Here is a 26604-nt window from a genome sequence, read left to right on the forward strand (position 1 = left end):
TGGATGTACACAGTATATCCCTTTTTTATTTTTAAGGATTTGATAAGTAGTTGCTGGTCAAATATTTCTCTGCTATACTCACCTGTGCTGTTACTGTAGGTGCGTACAGTTGTTGTAGTTGTGGGTGGTGGTGAATCAGAATCCATTGATGCTGTGTCATCATCTTGGGAACAACCTGCCTGGATGGCACGTAGGTAACTATGGCTACGAGATCGGAAGCATGTGGGCATGGACATATCAGGAGGCTCGTTGGACCGTGAGTGAGGACGCATGTCTTCAAAAAATGACTCGTCTGCATAATGCTGGCTCACCTCCATGTCTCGCACCTGTGGAGACAGCAACAGGTGATGTGGGTTGCCATAGGGTGAAAAATACAGTGATGGATGGCAAGAAGTAATTGGTTATATTAAACTGAAACTGCATGAAGCATGAAGCATGCTAATTGAAGTGTAAACTGAGCATGCTTAGTCAAAATGAACAGACTTCAAAAAGAAGACATCAAGAACACGGCAAAATCATTTTCTTAATCAGTATTTCTGTGTTGTTTTAAAGTAAAAATATCTAAACATTAACAAGATAAACATTAGGCAAAATGGCAAAAAGATATGAAGACTTTTTTTTTTCCCAGAGAAAATATATATCAAATTAAGTGAATTTTCTTAACCCACCGGGAAATTCTTTTAAGCATGTACCAAAGCAAATTTTTGCTAGAGTAAAATAAGACAAGGAAACTTTTTTTCAATGCAGTAAGAAATTTGTAACACTTTTTAAGAGTAATTTCTTTTTGTAAAACCTTTCAATGAGTAAAGAAATTACTTAGTGTATCTTTAAGAGCCTTTTTATTAAAACAATATGCCTCAAGATAAAGTTATATAGCCCATTTAATGAAATGCTGGATTACAAAATTGTCTATTTATCAAATCATCAATACATATACTGTACATACTGTATATACTGTTTAATATCTTCTCAAGTATGGTTCATTTCAAGGAAAAAATAACTTTCCAATATGCATAGACAAAGCCAATTCTGTAAACGGTTATCATTCTATTCTTCTCATTCCATTAGGTTCATTATCTCCTAGACAAGACTCATTTGTCATATGATTGCAGATATGGGAGAAAACAGAATGATAATTTATCATTTTTAAAAGTCAAAGAAGTCACACAAAGATCTCAGTAACAAACCCATTTCTAAAGCTATTTAATAGAAAAGTCTTCTGTTGGCCATAGCCAGAAGGCAAAGACTGTGTCATTGTTTTCTGTCCAAATTTCAATCTCTACATCACACTATAATACCTATAATTGTGGCACTTCATTGGACTTTTCCCTGCAAATATTATTGTGGAAAGGAGAACTCATTTCAACAGCATGCACAGACACAATCTATTAACCACATTTTGAAACGAACTTTAAGGACACATCCCAGTTAATTCATTTCTGTTCTAAAAATGGTTTCTAAAACAGTCCAGTTTGGTTTTGAGAATTTGACAACAGAACAAATAAAGCTGCTACTTGCACCATGGTAAAACATGGCACTAGCAACACTAAGGTCATGGGTTTGATTCCCAGGGAACGCATGTACTAATAAAATGTACAGCTTGAATGCACTGTAAAAGCATCTGCCAAATGTATAATTTTAATGTAAAATGTTCAGCTTTCTAAATGTGAATAGAACGCTTCTTAAATGTTCTCCTAATGTAATTTCTATTAACAACGTAATATTCTAAGAACGTTGATTTGTAATACTCCAAAAGGGAGTTGTGTTGTTGAATATATATAAAATACTGTGTAAAATTCAGTTAGCTGAATTTTTTTTAAAAGTACATTTAAACAATGTTGCAATGAACGTTTCCTCCTAACATTATGAAAAGAACGTTTCCTCCTAACATTATGAAAACTTGCTTGTCTCTGATATTTACATAATAGCACAGTTTGTGGAACATTTCCTGTTACTTCATATGGGCATCTGACCTGACTGATGCAGCTACTGCGTCCAAGCGTGCTGCAGCCCTGACTGAAGTCATCATCATCCCAGTTAGGAAACGGAGAACTGCCACCGATGCAGTCCAGGTTATCCAGACTACGATTCCCAGAGAACTCTCGCAGAGAAGGAAGACAACTGAAGAAAGGAAGAGGAGAGGGATTGCAAAGAGAAGAGAAAAGAGGAAGAGAAAAAGGCAAGAGGTGAGAGAAACGTAATCACAGCATGTTCAAAGCAGGCAAGCTCTGCACTATTTCATATACAGGCTTTGCTTAGCTACTACACAAAAAGCAAATGGAAATGGTAAAGCCATAAAGCCTGACAATTCATATATCACTCCAGACACTGAATTTATCTGTTTTACTTTTAAATAAAATCCATGCACCCAAACATTTAAAACATCCACATGTGTACACTTTGAATAATAATGCATCTGCCTAAATTGTACATCCATCCATCCAGCATTTCGTCCATCCATCCATCAGACCGTCCATCAGATCATTCATCAATTTGTCCATCCCTCCATCCATCCATCTGTCCATCCATCCATCCATCATCCATCAGTCTGTCATCCATCCATTTTCCATCTGTCTATCTGTCCATCCGTCCATCCATCCATCCATCCATCCGTCCATCCACTCATTAGTTCTTCAATCCATCCACCCATCCATCCATCCATCTGTCCATGAATCAATCTGTCCATTCATCAATTTTTCCAACCATCCATCCATTAATCTGTCCATCTGTCCATCCACCCATTAGTCCATCCATTCATTCATCTATCCATCCATCCATAAGTCCATCTATTCATCTGTCCATCCATCCATCCATTCATCCATCCATCTGTCTGTCCATCCATGCATTCATTCATTCATTCATTCATTCATTCATCCATCCATCCATCCATCCATCCATCTGTCCATTCGTCCATCTATCTGTCTGTCCATTCATCCATCTATCCATCCATCCATCTCTCCATCCACCCATCTGTCTTTCCATCCATCAGTCTATCCATCTGTCGATCCATTCATCCATCCACCCATCTGTCTGTACATCCATCCATTTATCTGTCCATCCATCCGTCCATCCATCCATCCGTCCATCCACTCATTAGTTCTTCAATCCATCCATCCATCCATCCATCCATCTGTCCATGAATCAATCTGTCCATTCATCAATTTTTCCAACCATCCATCCATTAATCTGTCCATCTGTCCATCCACCCATTAGTCCATCCATTCATTCATCTATCCATCCATCCATAAGTCCATCTATTCATCTGTCCATCCATCCATCCATTCGTCCATCCATCTGTCTGTCCATCCATGCATTCATTCATTCATTCATCCATCCATCCATCCATCCATCCATCCATCCATCCATCCATCCATCCATCTGTCCATTCGTCCATCTATCTGCCTGTCCATTCATCCATCTATCCATCCATCAATCTTTCCATCCATCCATTTGTACATCCATCCATCTGTCCGTCCATCCATCTCTCCATCCATCCATCTGTCTTTCCATCCATCAGTCTATCCATCTGTCGATCCATTCATCCATCCACCCATCTGTCTGTACATCCATCCATTTATCTGTCCATCCATCCGTCCATCCATCCATCCATTAGTCTATCTGTCCATCCATCCATCCATCGTCCATCCTTAAGTTCTTACATCCATCTCTCCATATATCAGTCCATTCATCCATTAGTCCAACCACTAGTCCATCCATCCATCCCTCCATCCCTCCATCCATCCATCCATTTGTCCATCTGTCCATCATTCCACCCATCCATAAAACCATCCATCCATCCATCCATCCATCCATCCATCCGTCTGTCCATCCATCCATCAATCATTCAGTTCTTGCATCCATCCATCTGTCATTAGTCTGTTGACTACAGCAGTGCTCGGGTAAGTGGAGGAAACTAAAATCTGAAAAGGTTTGTCTTATAATACATTTCCTACCAGAGAAATGTCCTCACCAGTTTGTTTGAGCCGAACTGAGATGCTATCCAATCAGACTGAAGCAACAGAACTAATGAACAATCAGCAAATTGCCAGTTTCATTCAACATCCAATGAGAGCACAAATAGAGATCAGGGTGAGCAGTAGAGTCCTCTGAGGAGGCTTTCACTCTTTCAAGACTCAATTTAGTTATTTGCAATGGTGTAATGCAACCTAAAACCCAACTTTACCCAATTCCTGACCAAATATCGACTTCATGGAGAAAGCCACCAAAGAGTTCCATAAATGAAGGCCACAAGGACAACTATGCATCTCAGAATAGGAGAACTGTTTCAAGACTGAGTCTTGGTCATTGGTTATTTATTTTTAATCAGGTCAAACATATTTTTAATCAGCACTCCTAGTTTGAGAGGAATTCATTGCCCAGGTCACATAAAAAGCAGCATTCTGGTGTGACAACTTTTTTGTGCAGTCACTAAAGAGCTGCATTTGGTCCACCAGACAGACAGGGGGCAGTCCTCACTGCACTGACCTGACAGAGCGTCCGATCTGCTGTAGGGTAGTGATGCTGTGGATGGGGGACCAGAGAGCCTCCAGATCCCCCTGCAGCATCGAATAGTCCAGCAGACGGCTGGAGAGAGGCATGATTAAAGGGTAAGACCAGGGGTGAGGAAAGGGAAGGAGCTTAAAGAATAAGAAATGTGAGAGGAGGAGCTTAAGAGAATAGAGGTGAGGCTGCATACCAGAAAGGAGGTTTACACTGCAAAAAATCCCTTTCTTTATGCATATTTTTCCAGTAAATATATACTGTACTAATAAAATTCGTAACACTAAAACGTCCGAAATTTTACAACAAACTCACTTAAATCTCACCATCTGACCTATACAAATCTATCAATTCCTGTATAGGTCAGATGGAACCAAGGTCAGAAATCAACTTTTTCCATTAAGGGGCAATATTGATTTCCAGGGGCATTTTTTACCTTTACAAGGGCAATTTCTTTTCTATTCTAACCTTTTAAAATTAGAATTTAAACAATTAATTAAATTAATAACAAAACTGCATGATCTGTACATTGCATAATGTGCATTGTTACTGGAACAAAACTTTTTTCTCATTCACATATTTCCAAACATTTTGGCTATTAAATTAACATAGCCTACCAAACTAATGCACCGACATAGAGGAGGAGATGACAGCATTTCTCAAGATTTGGAATGAGGAGCTTAAAAAAACTTGGCAACTCCTTTATGCCAATTGAATAAAACAATGCAAAAATAAACATTTAACAATGAAAATTAGTCAGAGATTTGATTCATACACTAAAAGTGGTTAATGTAAAATTATTATTGTATCATTAATAATGTTTTATTTCACATCAAGCTATTTATCTAGATTTAATTTTTGTTAATATTACTATTAACTACATTGTAGCATTTGGTTACATGCTATTTTGTGTTCTCTCAGACCTGATTAACTTAAATATATAACATCCATCCCTACCGCACTTTTGGCTTAGCAGGTGAAGAAGCTTTTCAAACAGAGAGATGCATAAGTGAGATGAACCGATAGGCAGGTAAGTAGGCTAGAACACAGTGAGTGACAGTGTTACTTACTAGGACAGTATATTTTGAACAAAAGGACAGAACGGTCACATAATTTAGTGCATGAGAACTGCAGCGGAGTGTGAGAAGCGGGTGCCCGTTTGTGGGCGTTTATGGTGCGAGCATCCGCCATTGACTCTGCAAAATCTGCACAACGGAAGGCACGAAACAAATAAAGTTCAGCGAAAATTCCAATGAAGATTGCGATGTACATATGTATATGGAAGTAGACCTATAGGCTATCAGATGTTATTAATAAAACAACAAGAACTCTTTGCAGGGGCATTTTTTGCCACATGTTGAATTTAGGGGACATTTTTTTGTTATTAACATTTTTATTGATTCCATTCATAAAAACCAATAGACACAACATAAAATACGGAATCAGATATATAAATGAAACCCTTCCCCCTGAACATCCCCCCACCTGACACAAACACGTATTACAGTGGTCTCTTACAATTATAGCAAAAATTTGAAACAAACTAAAAAAAAAAATACTTTCAAAAATCAAGAGTGCACATACACATCAAACTAAAAATTTTAAATCAAAAATCCCTCTCCACTGCCCCTCCCCGAGAACCCTCCAAAAAATCCAAATATCCACCCCACTTCCTATTAAACAAATCCCACTTTCCTAACCTTCTGAAGATTGCCTCCTCAAATGCTGCAACCTCACTCATCTCCCCGCACCACTCCAGAAACGAGGGTGCCCCAGCCGTCTTCCACCCCCTGAGTATTATTCGCCTGGCCACCATAACTCCGGCCAGGACCCAACCTCTCAAGTGGCTATCCCCAAAATATATGACTTCCCCATCACCTAAAATGCAGAGTCTGGGGCAAAATGAAAACCTTGTGTCCAACACATCACACATAAATCCTTGAATCTTTAACCAAAATTCCTGTATTTGAACACATCCCCAAAAAACATGGGTTGTGTCCCCGTCTTCTGATTGGCATTGCCAGCAGGTGGGTGTGTCTTTAAGACCAAGTCTATACAATCTAGAGGGGGTCCAATATAATCGATTCAAAATCTTAAATTGCATCAGACGCACCCTCGAATCTCTAGATGTAGACTTGACGTTTTTTAGAATCTTAGCCCACACTCCCTCCTCCAATACCAAATTTAAATCTCTCTCCCATAATCTCTTGAGAGAAGTTGAAGCTCCATCCGCCAGACTCTGAATTAACAGTAAGTAATACACTGATGCCTCATTACCTTTTCCAAAAGCAGTAATCACCATTTCTAGAGTGTCTGCCCTTTTAGGGGGGTGTATGCTACTCCCAAAAATAGTACAAAACAGGTGGCGCAGCTGTAAGTACCTGAAGAACTGAGATCTAGGAATCCTGAAATGTTGGACCAAATTTTCAAACGATCTCAACCCACCACTCTCATATAGGTCACCGAGTGTATTAACACCCCTCTCAATCAACTCCGACCAACAGAAAGGGGACTCACCAATACGAAACTTTGGGTTTAGCCATATGCTTGAGGCAACATTTAAATAAATGTCTGAATTAAACACTCTGGACACTTTTGTCCATAGCGCATGCAGATGCGAGATAATGGGGTGCGACTTAACTTCTCCAAATAGTTTAATAGAAAGGCTTTGTAATAGTATAATAGGGACAATAACTTTCTGTTCAATTCCAAACCAGGAAGGGGCTCTCTCAGGTGGAAGTGACCAATGAGCTAAATGTCTGAGACCAAACGCATAATAATAAAACAAAATCTTGGGTAGGCCTAGCCCAACTTTGTCAATCGGCCTATGTAACTTGTTGCAATGTAACCTGGGACGCTTTCCATTCCAAATGAGGGACTTCACTATACTATCAAAGTGCTTAAAATAAGAGAGGGGGACATCTACAGGGAGAGATTGTAGTAGTTAGTTGAATTTTGGAATACAATTCATTTTAATAACTTTAACCTTCCCAATCATCGATAAATGTAATGAAGCCCACCTGTCCACATCATTCGAAAACCTTTTTATTAAGGGGTCAAAATTAACTCTAACTAAATCAGACAAATTTGCTGGGAATAAAATTCCGAAATACTTAATTCCCTGTTTGGGCCACTAGAAGGCACCCGGCTGAAAAGCTGTTATTGGGCAGTACGCTGTCAAAGCCAAAGCTTCGGATTTAGACCAATTGAATTTGTATCCTTAGAACTTGGAAAAGGAATTAATAATTCTGTGGAGGCAAGGTATAGGTCTAGTAGGGTCAGAGACGAATAATAAAATATCATCTGCGTAAAGCAAAAGCTTATGCGCCATACCTCCTGCAATCACCCCTGGAAAATCATCCTCCTTTCTTATCGTGGCTGCTAATGGTTCCATGGCAAGACAGAACAATAATGGGGAAAGAGGGCAACCCTGCCGGGTGCCCCTATCCAGAGTAAAATAATCTGAAATTAGTCCATTTGTTTGTACCGCTGCTACAGGGTGTCTATAAAGTAGCTTAATCCAACCAATAAAAGTACTCCCGAACCCATACATTTCCAAAATCTTAAAAAGATAATCCCATTCTACCATATCAAACGCCTTTTCGCCGTCAAGTGAGATGGCAACGACCGGAGATTGTTCATTCGCTACTGACCACAGGATATTGATGAGATGCCTAATGTTATCAGAGGAGCTATGGCCTTGAATAAACCCCACCTAATCTATATGTATAAGAGATGTCATAACTTTACTTGATCGATTAGCCAGAATTTTTGACAAAATGTTTACATCTAACTGGATCAGGGAAATTGGAAGGTAACTTATCCACTTGCTTGAATCTTTGTACTTTTTAAGAATCAGACTGATCCGGGCTTGTGTCATGGTTGGCGGGAGCTTTCCATTCTTTAATGATTCAGTATAAACTTCTAGCAAAAGTGGAGCCAGTTCTGTAGCTTAAGTTTTGAAAAACTCAGCGGCAAAGCCGTCAGGCCCCGGAGCCTTGCCTGTAGGTAAGGCCTTAATAACCTTGCCAAGCTCCTCCAAGGTTATCTCAGAATCAAGATAATTTTTTTGCTCAGTCGTCAGTTTAGGGAGATCTAATGGTTCCACAAAGTTTCTAATATCTTCATCAGTAGACGAAGATGTGGAACTATAGAGATCAGAGTAGAATTCTTTAAAAGCATTAATAATATCAATGGCCGAGGTAAATATTTCACCACCATCAGATTTCACTGAGGGAATGGTAGAAAAAGACTCTCTCTGCTTTATATATCTAGCCAAAAGTTTTCCTGCTTTGTCCCCCAACTCAAAGTATGACTGCCTTCCCCTGAATAGCCAAAACTCCACTTTCCGTGACAAAATAGTATTATATCTATATTTCAATCGGGTCAATTCTCTGAGGCCATCAGATGACAAACAGCGCTTCAGCTCTGCCTCTGTATTTTTAATATTTCCTTCCAACTCCACAAGTTCTCGTGCTTTGGATTTTTTGGTGAATGAGGCATACTGTATGATCCGACCCCTAAGAACCGCCTTAAGTGCCTCCCAAGCCACGCCCACAGAGGATACTGAGGACCAGTTGGTCTCCATATAAACATTGATTTCAGTCTTTAACATTTGTTGGAAATCAGGATTTTGCAAAAGGGACACATTAAGGCGCCAACTATATGATTACTTTTTCTCTGTATATGGCAACACCTCTAAACTCACCAGTGCATGATCTGAGACTAAGATATTTCCAATTGAGCAATCAACAACAGATGAAATGAGGGATTTGTATATAAAAAAAATCTATTCTAGAATAAATCATTTGGACTGATAAAAAAAAATGTATAGTCCCTACCAGTCAAAAGTCTCCAAATATCCGTAACACCAAGATTTTTACACATCCTGTGAAGCGTCAATGTTGCTCTAGGGTGTTTACACACTTTTGCTTCACTGTGATCAAGGACTGAGTCCATCAAAAGATTAAAGTCTCCTCCCAATATTATATCATGAGGGGTGCCAGCGGTTTTGCAGCATCCCTTCAAGATCTATAAAAAAGCCCTGATCATCAGCTTTAGGTGCGTAAATATTAGCCAAAATCAACCTTTGCCCTTGAATTTCAGCTAAAACAATAATGACTCTCCCTAATTTATCTTTAGTCTGTTTGAGACATTTGAATTGTAGATGTTTATTAATCAATATAATGACTCCCTTGCTCTTACTTGAGCCAGCACTAAAAAAAACATGTCCACCCCATATCTTCCCAAATTTTTCAGCTTCCTGCGGGGAGAGATGTGTTTCTTGAAGAAACACTATATCATATTTCTTAAGTTTAAGAAAAGTAATAACCTTCCTTCTTTTTATGGGGTGCCCCAACCCATTTACATTCCATGTGGAGAGAGATAGTACACTCATATTAACATTTGACATTTTGATGTAGTAGAAAAAATAAATTGTGTGTCAAAAACAAAATTATACAGATCACATTCCCCATTAGTGAAACAACCAAACCCCAAACTTCCCCCCGAACAAAACAAACAGAAAAAAGAAAAACGTGTGCATTAACCCCGCACACGAAAGCGCCAACCGGCGACAATCCCTCTAAACTCAAAAGGTCCATGAACGCCCACGAGCCCCCATGACAACTTTGCCATCGGATTGCTCAATTTCTCAACAGAAAATACTTTGTAAAATAAACCCCAGCCAATAGGAAGAATGAACACAAAGAATGTGTAGATTCATTCACAGAACTGTCTCAAAGGTGTGATATTCCACAAAACAAATTCCAGCTGGTATAAAACCTTTCAGATTCCTCGGACAGACAAACGAATGTTCAGTGAGCCGGCTGTTATGAGTTCAGCAGATGACGTAATCATTCCAATGTCCTGTAAAAATACTCAAAACAAACTCCAGCCAGCAGGAGGAATAAGCACGAAGAACGAACAGATTAATCCACAGCTGTTCCAAAGGAGTGTTATTCAATAGAACAAGCTCCAGCTGCTAGGCGGAACCAATACAAAAAGAAAAAAAAACGGCATCCCGGTTCCCCGGAAGGTCGAGTCAATTCACTCGGAGCCCGCATAAAAGTATATACCATGACTTACACAATCCTTCAACTTTATAAAAGACATCCTTTGTGTGAGCATGTAGATATTTTGCGGTCATCCGTAGTGTCCACTCTTAAACTGGCCGGGAACTTCAATGCAAAAGTAATCTTTCGTCAATGCAAAAGTTTCTTTAAGGAAAAGTGTTATTCACAAAATAAACTCCAGCCGCTCAGCGGAGCCAACGCAAAAAGCAAAAAGAAACCAAAATGACGCCCAGCTTCCTCAAAAGCCAGAGTAAATACAGCGAGTCGACCCACTCTCATGAGAATCACCCAATGGTTTACTAACCAATTGATTCAATAAAAAACATTGCCTGATTGGGACGTAAATACTTTGCGACCATCCTTCGTTTCTATTCTCAGTTTGGCCGGAAACATCAGAGCAAAAGTGATCTTTCACTGATGTAAGAGTTTCTTACATCCCTTGAACCGATCGCGTTTCTCTCTTGTCGAACTCGCAAAGTCTGGGAACAAGAAAATATTATGGTTCTTCCAAGAAAGCTTCCCTTTGCTCTTCGCCTGGCGCAACACAAAATGTTTATCGGATGATCTCAGAAATCTGGCCAGAATCGATTGGGGCCTATCTCCCTCAGCAGATCTGTGAGCTGGGACTCTGTGAGCTCGCTCGATTTCCAGCTTGTGGCCTGCTATGTCGAGTAGACTCGGGAAAAGCTCGTCCAGGAATTTCACCATATCTCTGCCCTCCTCATGCTCAGGAATTCCAACAATTCGAATGTTATTCCTGTGGCTTCTATTCTCAAGATCTGCAAGCTTTTCAAGGAGATGTTCCAAATCAACTTTGGTCGCGGGCGGATTAGCGGTCAATTCCCTCTCCGAAGATTCCAGACAATTGATTCGTCTCTCAACATCAGTCACTCTTGTAACTAACTCTTTATTTTATTTCCATCGCCGTAATCAATCGACACGTATTACAGCGAGATCCTCCAAGTCAGCAAGAACCTTCATCAACATCACCGACATGTTGGACAAATGACGCTGGATCACCTCTCCCGCCGCGCCATCCAAATCGAGTCCCCGGGCTGTAGGCCTGTCGGGGCTTTCATCCTGAACACATAAGTGTCTTTTAATGTCTCCAGAGCTGGAGGATTTTGACTTCTTTGCCATGTTTTGCCTCAAAGAGCAAATGTGTAACTGGGTGTATCAAATTTCACCAGATTATAACATGAAAATAATAAAAAATTTAGCAAAGTGCGCAGAGCACGTCTGCTTCTTGCATGGCGTCACGTGACATATTTGCACAGAGCCCCCGTAAATTTCCGACCCTGGATGGAGAGATGGAGATGAGAGATGTAATAGGTATTTAAGTGTCTCTCTTCACCGTGCAGCTGGTACCCAAAGCATTTTTGGAATTTACGTTTTTCTTGTCAAATGTGTTGCATTATGATGATGGAGCGCCAAGATATGAAAGGCGTCAAAACTATAGATCACTCCAACACCATGTGCATGCAATGTTAACTGCTTTGTTAATTATTAATACTATATAGTACATTCTATATATACTATATATACTTTTTTATTGTATTGTGTGTATTGTATACTGTACAGTGTATGTTATTATTTGTATATTGTATTGTGTGTAATTATGTGTATATTAGACTTTAATTGTGTTGTGTTAATCTGATGTTTATTGTAAATTGGTATGTCTCATCACTTTCACGACTGCTATGTTGCTCGGAACTGCACCCAAGAATTTCACACACTATTGCACTTGTGTATATGGTTGTGTGACAATAAAAGTGATTTTATTTGATTTTATTTGATAACAGGAGCGATAGTTTTATCGCATCTCTTGCTAACAGACATGCAGTACAATGCCATTTGCATGTCGAATTAACAGTTTTAGATATGTTTATACATTTGTAACATCTAAAGTTCAATAACTATGTGACAAAGCGCTCAAAGGTGCTCAAGGTGCTGCTGACAGCTGCACGTGAGAGAGAGAGGGAGAGACAGAGCGTATATACTTGCGCATCTTCTGGAGTTACAGTTTGATACAAATACAAGTTTATTGATTAGAATTTTTCATCTGTATCTATTGGTTTAATAAATCGCAGCTGTACTGTAAAGTGAATAAAAGTGTGCAGGAATTCCCACGCTATGAATGTGGAACTTGCGGGAATGATTAAAATTGTGTGCTATAAGAGGGGCCTGGGTAGCTCAGTGGTAAAATACGCTGGCTACCACCCCTGGAGTTCGCTAGTTCGAATCCCAGGGTGTGCTGAGTGACTCCAGCCAGGTCTCCTAAGCAACCAAATTGGCCCAGTTGCTAGGGAGGGTAGAGTCACATGGGGTAACCTCCTCGTGATCGCTATAATGTGGTTCGTTCTCGGTGGGGGTGTGGTGAGTTGAGCGCGGATGCCGCGGTGGATGGCATGAAGCCTCCACACACGCTATGTCTCCGTGGCAACATGCTCAACAAGCCACGTGATAAGATGCATGGGTTGATGGTCTCAGACGCGGAGGCAACTGGGATTCATCCTCCGCCACCGGGATTGAGGCGAACCACGACCACGAGGACTTAAAAAAGTGCACTGGGAATTGGGCATTCCAAATTGGGTGAAAAAGGGGGAAAAAAATCCCAAAAAATAAAATAAAAAATTGTGTGCTATACCCGCAATCCCGCACCGAATTTCAGGCCCTTATACAGGTGCATCTCAATAAATTAGAATGTCGTGGAAAAGTTCATTTATTTCAGTAATTCAACTCAAATTGTGAAACTCGTGTATTAAATAAATTCAATGCACACAGACTGAAGTAGTTTAAGTCTTTGGTTCTTTTAATTGTGATGATTTTGGCTCACATTTAACAAAAACCCACCAATTCACTATCTCAAAAAATTAGAATACATCATAAGACCAATAAAAAAAACATTTTTAGTGAATTGTTGGCCTTCTGGAAAGTATGTTCATTTAATGTATATGGACTCAATACTTGGTAGGGGCTCCTTTTGCTTTAATTACTGCCTCAATTCGGCGTGGCATGGAGGTGATCAGTTTGTGGCACTGCTGAGGTGGTATGGAAGCCCAGGTTTCTTTGACAATGGCCTTCAGCTCATCTGCATTTCTTGGCCTCTTGTTTCTCATTTTCCTCTTGACAATACCCCATAGATTCTCTATGGGCTTCAGGTCTGGTGAGTTTGCTGGCCAGTCAAGCACACCAACACCATGGTCATTTAACCAACTTTTGGTGCTTTTGGCAGTGTGGGCAGGTGCCAAATCCTGCTGGAAAATGAAATCAGCATCTTTAAAAAGCTGGTCAGCAGAAGGAAGCATGAAGTGCTCCAAAATTTCTTGGTAAACGGGTGCAGTGACTTTGGTTTTCAAAAAACACAATGGACCAACACCAGCAGATGACATTGCACCCCAAATCATCACAGACTGTGGAAACTTAACACTGGACTTCAAGCAACTTGGGCTATGAGCTTCTCCACCCTTCCTCCAGACTCTAGGACCTTGGTTTCCAAATGAAATACAAAACTTGCTCTCATCTGAAAAGAGGACTTTGGAACACTGGGCAACAGTCCAGTTCTTCTTCTCCTTAGCCCAGGTAAGACGCCTCTGACGTTGTCTGTGGTTCAGGAGTGGCTTAACAAGAGGAATACGACAACTGTAGCCAGATTCCTTGACATGTCTGTGTGTGGTGGCTCTTGATGCCTTGACCCCAGCCTCAGTCCATTCCTTGTGAAGTTCACCCAAGTTCTTGAATCGATTTTGCTTGACAATCATAAGGCTGCGGTTCTCTTGGTTGGTTGTGCATCTTTTTCTTCCACACTTTTTCCTTCCACTCAACTTTCTGTTAACATGCTTGGATACAGCACTCTGTGAACAGCCAGCTTCTTTGGCAATGAATGTTTGTGGCTTACCCTCCTTGTGAAGGGTGTCAATGATTGTCTTCTGGACAACTGTCAGATCAGCAGTCTTCCCCATGATTGTGTAGTCTAGTGAACCAAACTGAGAGACCATTTTGAAGGCTCAGGAAACCTTTGCAGGTGTTTTGAGTTGATTAGCTGATTGGCATGTCACCATATTCTAATTTTTTGAGATAGTGAATTGGTGGGTTTTTGTTAAATGTGAGCCAAAATCATCACAATTAAAAGAACCAAAGACTTAAACTACTTCAGTCTGTGTGCATTGAATTTATTTAATACACGAGTTTCACAATTTGAGTTGAATTACTGAAATAAATGAACTTTTCCACAACATTCTAATTTATTGAGATGCACCTGTATGTATATATATATATATATATATATATATATATATATATATATATATATATATATATATATATTTTACAGTGTATATATATATATATATATATATATATATATATATATATATATACACATACGTACATATACACTGTAAAAAATTTCTGTAATTTTAACAGTAAAAGATTGTAAAAATGCTACAGAAAAAAAAGTTTAGTTTAGAGTATTAACTGTAAAATATACAGTAACATTTTTGAATATATTTTAAAAGATTATACAGTAGTTTTTACAATAAAATATTGTAAAAATTACATTTTTAAGATGTAAAAAGAACGATTTTCCTGTATAATTAATGGTAAATATTTACATTATGTTTAACAATATTTTACAAAAGCTTTAAACTGTAAAATGTACAGGTTGTTCTGTAAAGTTGTTTACATTTTTACTGTATTTTTTACATAATTATTCTGGCAACCACAGCTGCCAGTTTTTTTGTTTTTCTTTGTAAAAACAACACGATTTGTTTCTTTTTTTTTTTTTTTTTACAGTGTATCCTAAATACATAAAATCACATGATAAACAAAACTGTGTAAGATTTGGAGAGTTGTTTGAGAATGTACAGTATTTTGTACTGTAAGTGTGTTTGGTTTTGTAGCAGATTTTTTCTCTCTCATTTTTCACTTGTTTATGCTTATAATACACATAGATTTAAGATAAATTCCCAGATTTTAAGGATGTTCAGATATTTTTACTGGAAAACAAGAAAAAGATACTCATTAGGAATATGATTTTTGGCTGTTTAACAAAAAGGGAGGAGTTTTAAAGTGCAGAAAAATTAGGAGAGGGGCATGAGAGAGGAGGGGCGGGGCTTCAGACCATGATGGAGGGGTTTAAAAGCTAGTAAAAGGCAATTTTACAGTACAGATGAAAAAAGAAAGGAAACTTATTTATAATAGTAGCAGATGAGAGGGATAGGGAAAGGGGAGGGGTTTGAAAGTACAGAAAAACAGGGGAGTTGTTTACTACGGGAGAGGTGGGACTTCAAATCAGAAAGGAGGGATTTAAGTACTGAGAGAAGGTTATTTTGAGTAGAGATTAGTTGAACGGAAATCTGTTTATTAATGAAGCATATGCAAGAGATTGGGAAAGAGGAGGAGTTTTAAAGTACAGAAAAAAAAAAAAACGGGAGAGGGGCTTAAGAGAGAAAGGGTGGAGCTTCAGCCCAGGAAGGAGGGTTTTATGAGTTTGGAGAAGGTTTTTTTTGGGGTACAGATGAAAAAAGAAAGGAAACTTATTTATAAAATAAGCAGATTAGAGAAATGGGGAAAGGGGATGGGCTTATTATACAGAAAAAAATGGGGGAAGGGAGTGAATAGGTGGGGCTTCAGACCAGCAAGCAGGGGTTTAAGACCTGGGAGAAAGTTGTTTTTGGGTAGATAGTAGAATAATATGAAAACCAAATGATCAGACGCAGATTGGTGAGATGGTGAAAGAGGAGGAGCTTTATAACACATACAAATAGGAGGGGCTTATGAGTGGAGAAGTGGGGCTTCAGAGGAGGGAGTAGGTATTTAAGACTTGGGAAAAGGTTATTTTGGGGTAGAGAGTAGAATAGAATGAAAACTAATTTATAAAAGAGGCAGATTAGAGAGTTGAGAAAAGGGGAGTGGCTTTATATTAGAGAAAAAAAGGGTGAGGGTGAGGAGCTTAAGAGTGGAGATGCGAATGAGTCCAGAAGAAATGGGAAGTTGACACAGACGTACATTTAAAACCTACACTTACTAAAGGACTCTTCTGAGCATACCTGCCAACACTCCCGATTTTTCCGGGCTTCTCCCGTTTTTCCACCCCTCCTACCGCTGTACTCCCGGTTTACAATTTCTCCCGATAAACTCATGATTTTCCGCATCCACACTTTTCTCATGAGAATGTATTAGACCTCCAGGTAGGGTTGCCACCCGTCCCATAAAATACGGGATCGTCCCATATTTAAATATGAAATAATGCATCCCTATCGAATCAGTAGGTGACGCGATTTGCCCCGTAAGCTGGTCATGGCGTCACGGCAAAATCGTTCAAGACCATTAATTTAACACTGACATAAGTTTGACATTTTTCATAAGGTGGGCAAGGGATCATCTGAAAAGTCCACACATAGTGCTAAAACTGGGGATTTTTTTTTTATTGAAAAACAGAAGGTTCAATATAAATGTTCAATAAGATGTACAAAATTTACACAGATCCAACAATGTTTGAATACAATCACTGAGTCATAAAGAAAAGAAGTACAGGTGAAGGAAAATAGGTAAATAAAAGTAAAAATGCATATAAACCAATACAGATGTATACATAAATAAGATAATGAAGATAAATAATTGAAGAAATACAAATTATTGTATTATTTATATGTCATGGGTCAGGAAAGTTCTTAGCATATATGAAAGGATTTACACTTTTTATTATTAATAACTCAAATAGCATTTATTGCTAAAACTTCCATCCGAATACATTTCTTGGTATTATTCATCTTCAATATAGTATTACTGACTGATACTGCAGCTCCCTGCTATTCGCATATTACGCAGTCTGCGTAGTGCACCTACTCCCTATGGGGACACCATCTTACCCTAGGGGGGCACCAGAAACTCCACCGGCTGCCATTTCTATATAGGATGAGACTTAAATGAAAATATAAAGAATGAATCGATAATCAAGTGTTTACATATACAGTACCAGATATCAGATACGGATTTAGAACCACAAATCCGTTACATATTCATTAGTGGTCCAAATGAATAAATTGTGAAAAAACAAAACAAACTGATCTTATATGTGTTTTTGCAATTTAGATATAGAACAAGATCCAGATATTGGTTGACTGTGTAAACGCAGCCTTCATGACCACAAAATTGACAAAATAGCATCCATTCTCTGTAAAATCTCTAGATGAATTCTGTTCAGGAACAAAACAGAAACAACATTGTTTCACATTTTTTAGCACAGCTGATATGAGAATGTACAGCAGAAGGACTGGTGAGAGTAACAACATATGGTCGAAGAGAGAGAGACTAGCTGTGCTTAATCTAGCACATGAACAAGCACAGCTGGATTCTGATTGCGGATGTGTGTGTGTATGCGAGAGAGAAAAAATGCAGTTAAACTAATCCTGAATCACAAGGCATGAACTAACTTAGCTCACACCTCAGGCAGGGTCTTTGGCAATGAGACAGAGCACCAGAGTGATATACTGTGTTTGTACCCTAATATATCTCCAGCCTTCTGTACAGAAACAGACTGCAGGGGTTTTGTGTGGTTTACAGTGTGTGTTGTGGAAGTGTGTGTCTAATTAACCAAGTTGACTGGGTGTCCTTCTTGGTTATGCCCCCAGAGAGCCATGTAAGCTCCTATTTACTTGTATAGGGAAAGACAGAAATCTTCAAAACTGTTTGCCAAGCCTACATTTAAATAACATGTCAAATCACCAATAAATTCTGGCAAAATGTATGGCATATTTAGTTCAAATCAGGTTAAAACTACATATTTTTAAGGTACTCCGGTTTTAAGGCGAAAGCTTATTGTCTGCATACAGCCGAATGCTAGCTTTTTAAAGTATACTACTTGACTGTATGCGCATCCACAGGTGGTTGACAAATGCACACTACGACTGCAATGAGATACTATTTCTCTTCAGGAGTTTAGACCCATAAATATGTCTTTATAATTCTACAGACTCGAGTTTTACACCTCACACATGCGCTTCTGACGTGCACATCCACAGTTGTTGTTTCTACCCTCACTTACTGATTTAGTGGCGATTTAATCTTCTTCTAGCACTTCTTCATGACAGCAAAGGCTCAACTATCAGTGTTGCCACCTTGTGGATCCACCAATTACAGCAAATAATTCCAGGCGCATGCGCATTCTGCACATTAAAAGTGTGCACAGTTAGAAAAATTGGGCCGCAAGCGTTCAGTACTCGAGCACTCTGCTGATGACAAAATTTATGTCACGCATCCTGTACACAGATGCCTAGTGTTTTTGTCTGACCGAAGTATACATTGGGCTTAAGGCCACGTCCACACTTATCTGTTTTTGTTTGAAAACACATTGATTTTTCTACATTTACACCTCTTAGCCACACTGGAACAGCGTTTTCTTTCAGCAAAAACTTTCAAAAATGCTGTCTATTACAGCATATTTTGGAAAACAATTTTTCAATATGAAATACTTATACAGTTTTCATATCAAATCAAATCACTTATATAAAAATCTATAAGTGTGGATGTGGCCTAAAGCAAAATGACCAGGCATGTGATGACACAATTATGTCTTATAGTAAAACAGTGGACCTATAGGAAAGAAAATTCACAAATACAGCACTACTATCTCATTTGTTTCTCCTAGACAAAAATGATATTACATGGAAAACAAATAGAGACTTCTGCATTTTTCACCAGAGCAAATACCCAAATACTTAAGCAAATACAAATGTGTCTCCTGTAAATTTTCAGAAGAGATCTCATTAAATGTCATGCCCTTTTCATGCAGATATTTCAAAATCAAAAAAATTGACAAATTTGCTTGTTAAGTTGAGTATTGTGAACTTGCCCATTTTTTATGGAGTCTCCTTTAACTGTCTCTAAATAAACTTGCAGTGTGTTCACTTACTTTCTTGAAGTGAACTGGTCACTGAGTGATTGCTGTGTTGCGCGTAAGTAGCTCTGCCTCCGTGCGGCAGTTTTCGGTGAGGGTGTTGGACTGCCATCAGAGTCGTCACTGTCCTCCAGGTCGGCCATGGCTTTCACGTAACTGCCGCTGCGCATCCTTCTACAGGGGATCTCACCCATGGTCCCACTTCTGCCCGGAGTCCCTAACCACTCACCTGTAGAGGGCATCTTAAAAAACACCAGAGGACACCATCAATCTAATACTGTAGATGCACAAAAATGGCACAAGCTTCTGATTAGCTGGCTTTATACCATTTTCAGGAGTCAGGAAAAACATGCTTATACTGCAAAAAACTTTTTCTTACTCAGCATTTTGTTTTGTTTTCCAGTAAATACATATAACATTCTTAAAAACAAAATAAATGTACATAAGAAGCAAAATGTTATAAATAATTAGGTCCTGTTTTTAAAGAAATCTATAACATTTTTGTGAGTTTTATGCTTGCAAACAAGAAAAAAAAAAACTACAACTAATTTGGGGAGACCTGGGGAAGTTGTCACAGGGACTATCGGTAACTATAAGGCCATGGTACTCAACAGGCGACCAGCAGACTATCTTTTTTTGGCAAAATATGAATGTGCATGAATTTTTAGATGTCGATTTTCTAGAGCCTTTACGGTAATTCTCAGTATTGATAGGTTGCTGAACCCTGCTGAGTCTTTCTTCCATGCCTGCTCGTCACTGCTAGGGATGGGCAATACCACTTATTTTCTTTTTGATCCGATACCAGTAATTTCAAGTCCAATATCATCGATACCGATACCAATACAATACTTCTATTAAATTGATTTTTTTTTGCAATTTCTTGGGATAAAATTGATAATTTAAAATATTATTTTTAGTCATAATTCAAGTTATTATTTATTTAATTTTTTACATTTGTGAGCCTAAACAGAAAATTATTAAACTTCTGTTTTGTTTACCCTTACAAAAATTAACCATGTTTTCACTACAGTAATATAGTTTAACTATGGTATTTAGTTTAACTATATTTACCACACAATTAACCATGGTTACTACTACAATATTACTGTAGTAAAGCCATGGTTTCAGTAAAAAAAACAAAAACATGGTTACTACAACAATACTACTGTAGTAAAACCATGGTTAGATTTTTTTTTTTAATTATATATTAATAACAACCACACACACTAATTATAAGAAATGTCACCTTTAGATATGTTGTTATTTTAGTGTGAATTACACCAGAAGCAGTTTCTATGATTACCTCTACAAGGAACTGATCCCTCTTGTTTGAACGAGCTTTGTGATGTCGCAAGCGCTTGTCTGCTTGTGTCTTTTAGTGTTTTAATGTTAAGATGAGTGGAAGAAGAAATAGTGTCCATCCTGCACAAGTATGTGCTAATATAGCCTAATCCTTTTTATTTCACTTTTAAGTTTATGATGTTCATGTTAACCAAATAATAATATCCCTAGTTAAAAAAAAAAAAAATTTAGAATCAATATTTTTGTGTGAGGATTGATATTTTTGATACAACATCAGTATTGGAAGTATTGATACTTTAGGATCTGCCCATCCCTAGTCACTGCCACAGCGTAAGTCAACGGGTGTTGAGTGACAAACCTGTTTGAAGAGCTCAACAGAGATACTGTATATGCTCGCGGTCGCTGCGAACAGTAATAACAGGAAAAAGAAAAAGATCTATCCTGCAAAAACATTTGGATACATCTTCTCCCAAAAGCTTAATTACTAGTGATGTGTGTAACTAACCTAAAAATAACTCTTAAAAGATGGTAATCAGAGACAGGAATGATTTCTCACTGAAGCACATCTGGAGCCAGAATTTGATATATTTTGGACATATCTGTCTTATTTTGAGGGTACTGTGTGTGTGTGTGTGTGTGTGTGTTTGTGTATGTGTGCGTGCATGTGTGTTCACAAACCAGTGTGTCATGAACAGAACAGATCCTATCTTCTTTCTATATATGGCATGTTGACATTTCACGAAATAATTTTTAATTGTAAATTGTTATTTTTTAGAGTGGTGCATTGTGTTGCAGAATATGGCCTAATTGTAAAAGTGTGGATCTTAAAAAAACAAAACAAAAACAAAAACAAAAAAATCAGACAACATACATTCATATATGATCATTATAATAATATACTGTATATCACAGTTTTTTTTTTTGAAAGAACCACAATTTTTATAAGAATTTAGCTATATAACTTTATCTATGTTTATGTTTTTATTTTAATTACATGTCCATGATGTATTAAATAACATATTTAGCATTGTCTACTTGCCTCATTAATATGGAAAGTAATTAAAGTATTTAATAAATAAATAAATAAAATAATAATAACTAGGCTATAAAAAAAAAGTGTGCAGCCCTCAAGGCTAAAGGGATCCTGCTTTCCGGCCCCCCAGCTTTTCAAAGTTGATTGCCCCTGCTATAAGGTTTTGTGACAAAAGTCCAATTACACAAATGTGTGTTTTTCTTTTCTAGCAGGGGTTTTGTATGTTGGTTTCAAACATCATAAATCAAAACTCTCTTAAATTAGAATAATTTTTCTGAATTACGTCCTGCAAACAAAAATTTCAATATCATCACATTTTTGTAATTGCTGTTAGGTATCAAATGAAAACAATAAAAATATAATGAAGGCAGATTTTAGTTTATAAATGTCAGGTCGGGGCAAGTTGTCACATTTTTATTGGGGCAAGTTGTCACATTTTTATTGGGGCAGGTTGTCACATGTTTTAATTGTCAGTTATTTATCAGTTGCAATATTTGTTTGCCAGAACAACAGTTTGATATTTTTGTATTTCATAAGTTGTTGTCATTTGTTGTCAAGTTATTTTTGTGCCTCAAAATTGTTTTACTTTTTAAATTTGGTTGAGAATTCAGTAATTTGCTGTTTAATGCAGGCGTAAATTTAAAGGGATGGTTCACCCAAAAGTGAAAATTCTCTTATTATTTACTCACCCTCATGCCATCCCAGATATGTATGACTTTATTTCTTCTGCAGAACACAAATTATGGTTTTTAGAAGAATATCTCAGCTCTGTCGGTCCATACAATGCAAGTGAATGGGTGCCAACATTTTGACGCTGCAAAAAGCATTACAAAAAGTAATCCATACGACTCAAGTAGTTAAATCCATATCTTCAGAAATGATATGATAGGTGTGGGTGAGAAACAGATCCATATTTAAGTCCTTTTTTGGTAGAAATTATTATATATGCATGCAGAATGCGAATCACCAAAAACAAAAGAAGAAGAATGTGAAAGTGAAAGTTTTCAGACTGATGATCACTTCTGAAGACATTGATTTAAACACTGGAGTTTTATGGATTACTTTTATGCTGACTTAAGTGCTTTTTGGAGCTTCAAAATTTTGGTACCCATTCACTTGCATTGTATGGACCAAAAGAGCTGAGAAATTCTTCTAAAAATCTTCATTTATTTTCTGCAGATGAAAGAAAGTCATACACATCTGGGATGGCATAAGGGTGAGTAAATGATGAGAGAATTTTCATTTTTGGGTGAACTATCCCTTTAAAGAGAGGCGTGTTTTGTTTTGGTGTTCACATCAAAACTATGGCAGGTGCCATTGTGACAACTTACCCCATATACTTTGACAACATGCCTTGCTATTGGGGCATGTTGTCACAAGTTAAGCTTTGACACAAGTTAAGCTTTTGTGACAACATGCCCCAATAGCAAGGCAACATAGCTTTTGTGACAACATGCCCCAATATCAAGGCATTTTGCCTTGCTATTGGGGCATGTTGTCACAAAAGTTTAACTTGTGTTCAATGAACTGTTTCTTTTTTGCTGTGCAGGAACAGTGAAAATGTTCCATAGCTTTATTTGTAGCCAAGATTTTACAGTATGTTGCTATACAGAAATTGACTTTAGAAAATAAACCTACTCTTGTAAATATTCACCGGAGTAAAAAGTGTGACAACTAGCCCTGTTCTCCCCTGCTGAAAAACTAAACTGAAACTAGAAAACACTGAAAAAACTAGAAACTAAACTAAAACTAACAGTCTAGACTGATCTCACTGTGAATTCAGTGACAGTAGGTCTAAAGTTTTGCTGCTCAAATAGGTCTTTGCCTACGGAAAATACAAATCGCTGCCCCCTGTGGCTGAAGCTGGAAGGATTTCCATGTGAAATGTCCACAGAGTGGCGCCAAAAGCGATTTGCATTTTTAGTTGAAATAAATTTTTTTGGTTGAATAAATTCAAAATTCAAAACTATGCTCACCCTCCCTCGAACTTGCAGGTAGTGGCAGCCCATGTCCTGTTGAACCGACTTTGACTTCAGTAGGGTGCGATCAAGAGTGGCCGAACCCTTCTGGCAAACTTGCCTGGTGGGCCCTAACGTGAGCGTGGACCAGGGTGACCCTTTACTAAAGTTCCCGTCAAGCATTGCCACTCTTCCTCCACCACCTCCTCCACCTGGTCCTGGGAGTGCTGGGAGTGCCTGGTGCTTTAGGTCGCTGTTACTTTTTGAAGATTTGAGCGTGTGCTCACTGATGGTGCTGTATCCCTGCATGATGTACCTGGACGCCACCTGGCTGTCTGGCACCGGCACGGATCCCACCCCCTGCCGACCCAACGTCACCATGGCCATGGGGTTTCTATAGTTACTCATATCGCTGTCCAAATCATCGGAGCTCCAGTAACCGGACATATTGGAACGCGGCCTCCGTTTGGCCGTTCCTTCACTTTTTGCGCGGTCTTTACTTTTGCTCCGACGATGTTTGTCGTTACTGTCTGATGATCTGCTATTGCGGCTGTTCACGTTACCCTTCATGGCGGAATTTTCAAGTGACTGGGATTTTGCAAAAAGTTTCTGGACGGAGTGAACTAAATAGCGTATTTTTCCCGGACTGTCCGTGCGCTGTTGTTGTTGCTGTTTCGTTGTTGTCACCGCCGTGCTACGATGGAACTGTAAAGTGCTGAAGCCATCCTGTTGCCCTGGCAACTGTTTCTCGAACTGGTCCAGGATGTTGGGGGGTAAACGGTTCATCTTTCCTGCCCCTGGAGGGAAAAAGAGGTCAATAGTAGGAGCATAACAGTTTGTATCATGGATTTGTGGTCACGGTTTCGGTTCAGTTCAGTAAATACTTTGTACATCGCTATAAGAAAATGCTGCAATTAACTTAATTTGGCTAATACCAATACCCAATATTTTAACACTATGATAGGCTGATGCCTATCCTACCATTGCTGTCAAATTCCTGGTAACTTACTTCGCCAATAAACCTAAATTACCACACTTTTACATGCATAATCAAGTAAAAGTGGCACGAAGTCCCGATGGGACTGACAAACAGGTAGTGCCTCTGGGATTTCGCCGCACTTTTCCTTGATTATTGCAGCCCAAAATGACTGAATTTGCTGTAGCTCTTCTCAAAATTTGCAATGCCATTTGCTGTGTTTTTCGTTTTGTTTGTTATTTTGCAGTAGAAACTAAGAAATAAGTCAGTGACAGTATAAGTGCAATTACATGCAAATATATTAGTGCATAATAACTGAACATGCAGTTATCAAAAAAAATGACACGAGACCACAAGATGATAATTATTATAAAACATTTTTTTTAAATTCAAATTGTCTGCCTCAGACAATGCAAGTAAACTTTGGTATGGTTAAATTAGTAGATCTACAATAAAACTGTAAACTAAAAACACAAATCTAGGACTACCACAATCTCCTGGGGCCGGTTGCATAAAACTGTTTTAGACAAGTCTTACTAGTTAGTCATCTAAAATGTTGGTCTTAATTTTTTCAGTCAGTTGCATAAAAACTTAGATCAGTGTAATTTAACACCAAAATGGAAGACTGCAGACCCCTAGGCTAACTTTTGCTTACAATCCATGTTGTCATGGAAAATAACTGTCAGCGGAGCCAATGGGAGCTTCAGTTGAGTGCTGAAAGGGGCTTCAGCTAAGATTTTGTAGAAAATTTTGACTTCAATGATGGTAACAAAATGTCATGTGTTTTTTATTATTTGGGTTAAAATCACTACATTTGTTCATTAGAATAAATTTTGAAGCACTGTAGTCCTCTAATAAGCAAATATTTTCAGTGAATGAAAACTGTATTGAGCATCCACTGTCGGCCATTTTTTTAAAGCTGTTCAGTGTCTTACTTTTCCCACAATGCAATGCAAATTAGACTGTCTTACTAAAGACAAATGTGAGCTTGTTTTATGCAACAGGCTTTCTATGGCGTCTTCAGCTAGTCAAACTAATTGTTAAATGCAGTCTTAAGTTAATGGCTATGTTTATGCAACCGGCCCATGATCGCAGTCTTTTGATTTAACTGTGATAATTTGTGATTTTTGTGCACTTTAAAATGTAATAATATTTTAATATACAAATAAGGGAATTATAAATGGATAAACAGTAGAAATGCCATGAATGCCACGTTTTTGCATTTCATTTTCCAGTGCAACAGTGCATTAGGTGAGCACTCCAAATGAAGTTCATTACCGACCCGCACTGCAGACTGCACTCAGAGCAACCCCTGAAGAGCGTGTAAAGATTGTGATGTACAAGTGCTGTTCGCGGAATTTTAGACAGTAGCCTAGTTTCCATCCACTTTTCGCGCTATTTTGTTATCGACAAAGTGAAAATGCGTTAAAAAAAGTTTGGGAAATTTGCTGTCTTCTGCCTGTTTCCATTCAAATGGCCTTTTAGCGATAAAAATGGTGTGTGTGATGACATCATGCCTAAAAAATCACTTTGTCGCATAAGTTTTGTTTTATTGCAAAAGAAATCTGCCGTTAAGCCATTTCCATACAGAAATGTGTGTTTATCGCTAATTGTCTACCTTTCGCCTCCCAGATGTCCCTAATTTTTTTTACCCCCGAAGTTTTGGTAAAATGGGGAGATTATTGAGACAATTCATTGAAATTAGCCAGCTTATTGTCATTTTAACTTCACAAATAAATGCAATCAGAAGAGGAGGAATTGCAATCAAAAGGGAACTGTTGCCCTTCTGATAGGACTGTAATATTGGTCCTGATGTTGCGCCTATCGCAGGTTCCCACCGGTACTGACCTGAAATCGAATCG

At 38.3% G+C, this 26604-nt stretch overlaps 1 protein-coding gene across 4 annotated transcripts in view; it reads right to left on the minus strand.

Annotated features, from left to right (window-relative positions):
* Nucleotides 1-26604, minus strand: part of LOC127449054 (disks large-associated protein 4-like) — a 237406-nt gene that overhangs the window by 36805 nt on the left and 173997 nt on the right. For 3 of the 4 annotated variants that reach the window (XM_051712157.1, XM_051712158.1, XM_051712160.1), the window contains 5 exons: nucleotides 23785-24563; nucleotides 19489-19715; nucleotides 4486-4584; nucleotides 1974-2121; nucleotides 83-326 (listed from right to left, as the gene is read on the minus strand). In XM_051712157.1, the coding sequence (XP_051568117.1) occupies nucleotides 83-326; nucleotides 1974-2121; nucleotides 4486-4584; nucleotides 19489-19715; nucleotides 23785-24563 (1497 nt within the window). The remainder of the gene's footprint in view (nucleotides 1-82; nucleotides 327-1973; nucleotides 2122-4485; nucleotides 4585-19488; nucleotides 19716-23784; nucleotides 24564-26604) is intronic. The other variant, XM_051712159.1, reaches the window with a different exon arrangement.

The sequence above is a fragment of the Myxocyprinus asiaticus genome, chromosome 12 (assembly GCF_019703515.2).
Source record: "Myxocyprinus asiaticus isolate MX2 ecotype Aquarium Trade chromosome 12, UBuf_Myxa_2, whole genome shotgun sequence".
NCBI classification, from domain to species: Eukaryota; Metazoa; Chordata; class Actinopteri; order Cypriniformes; family Catostomidae; genus Myxocyprinus; species Myxocyprinus asiaticus.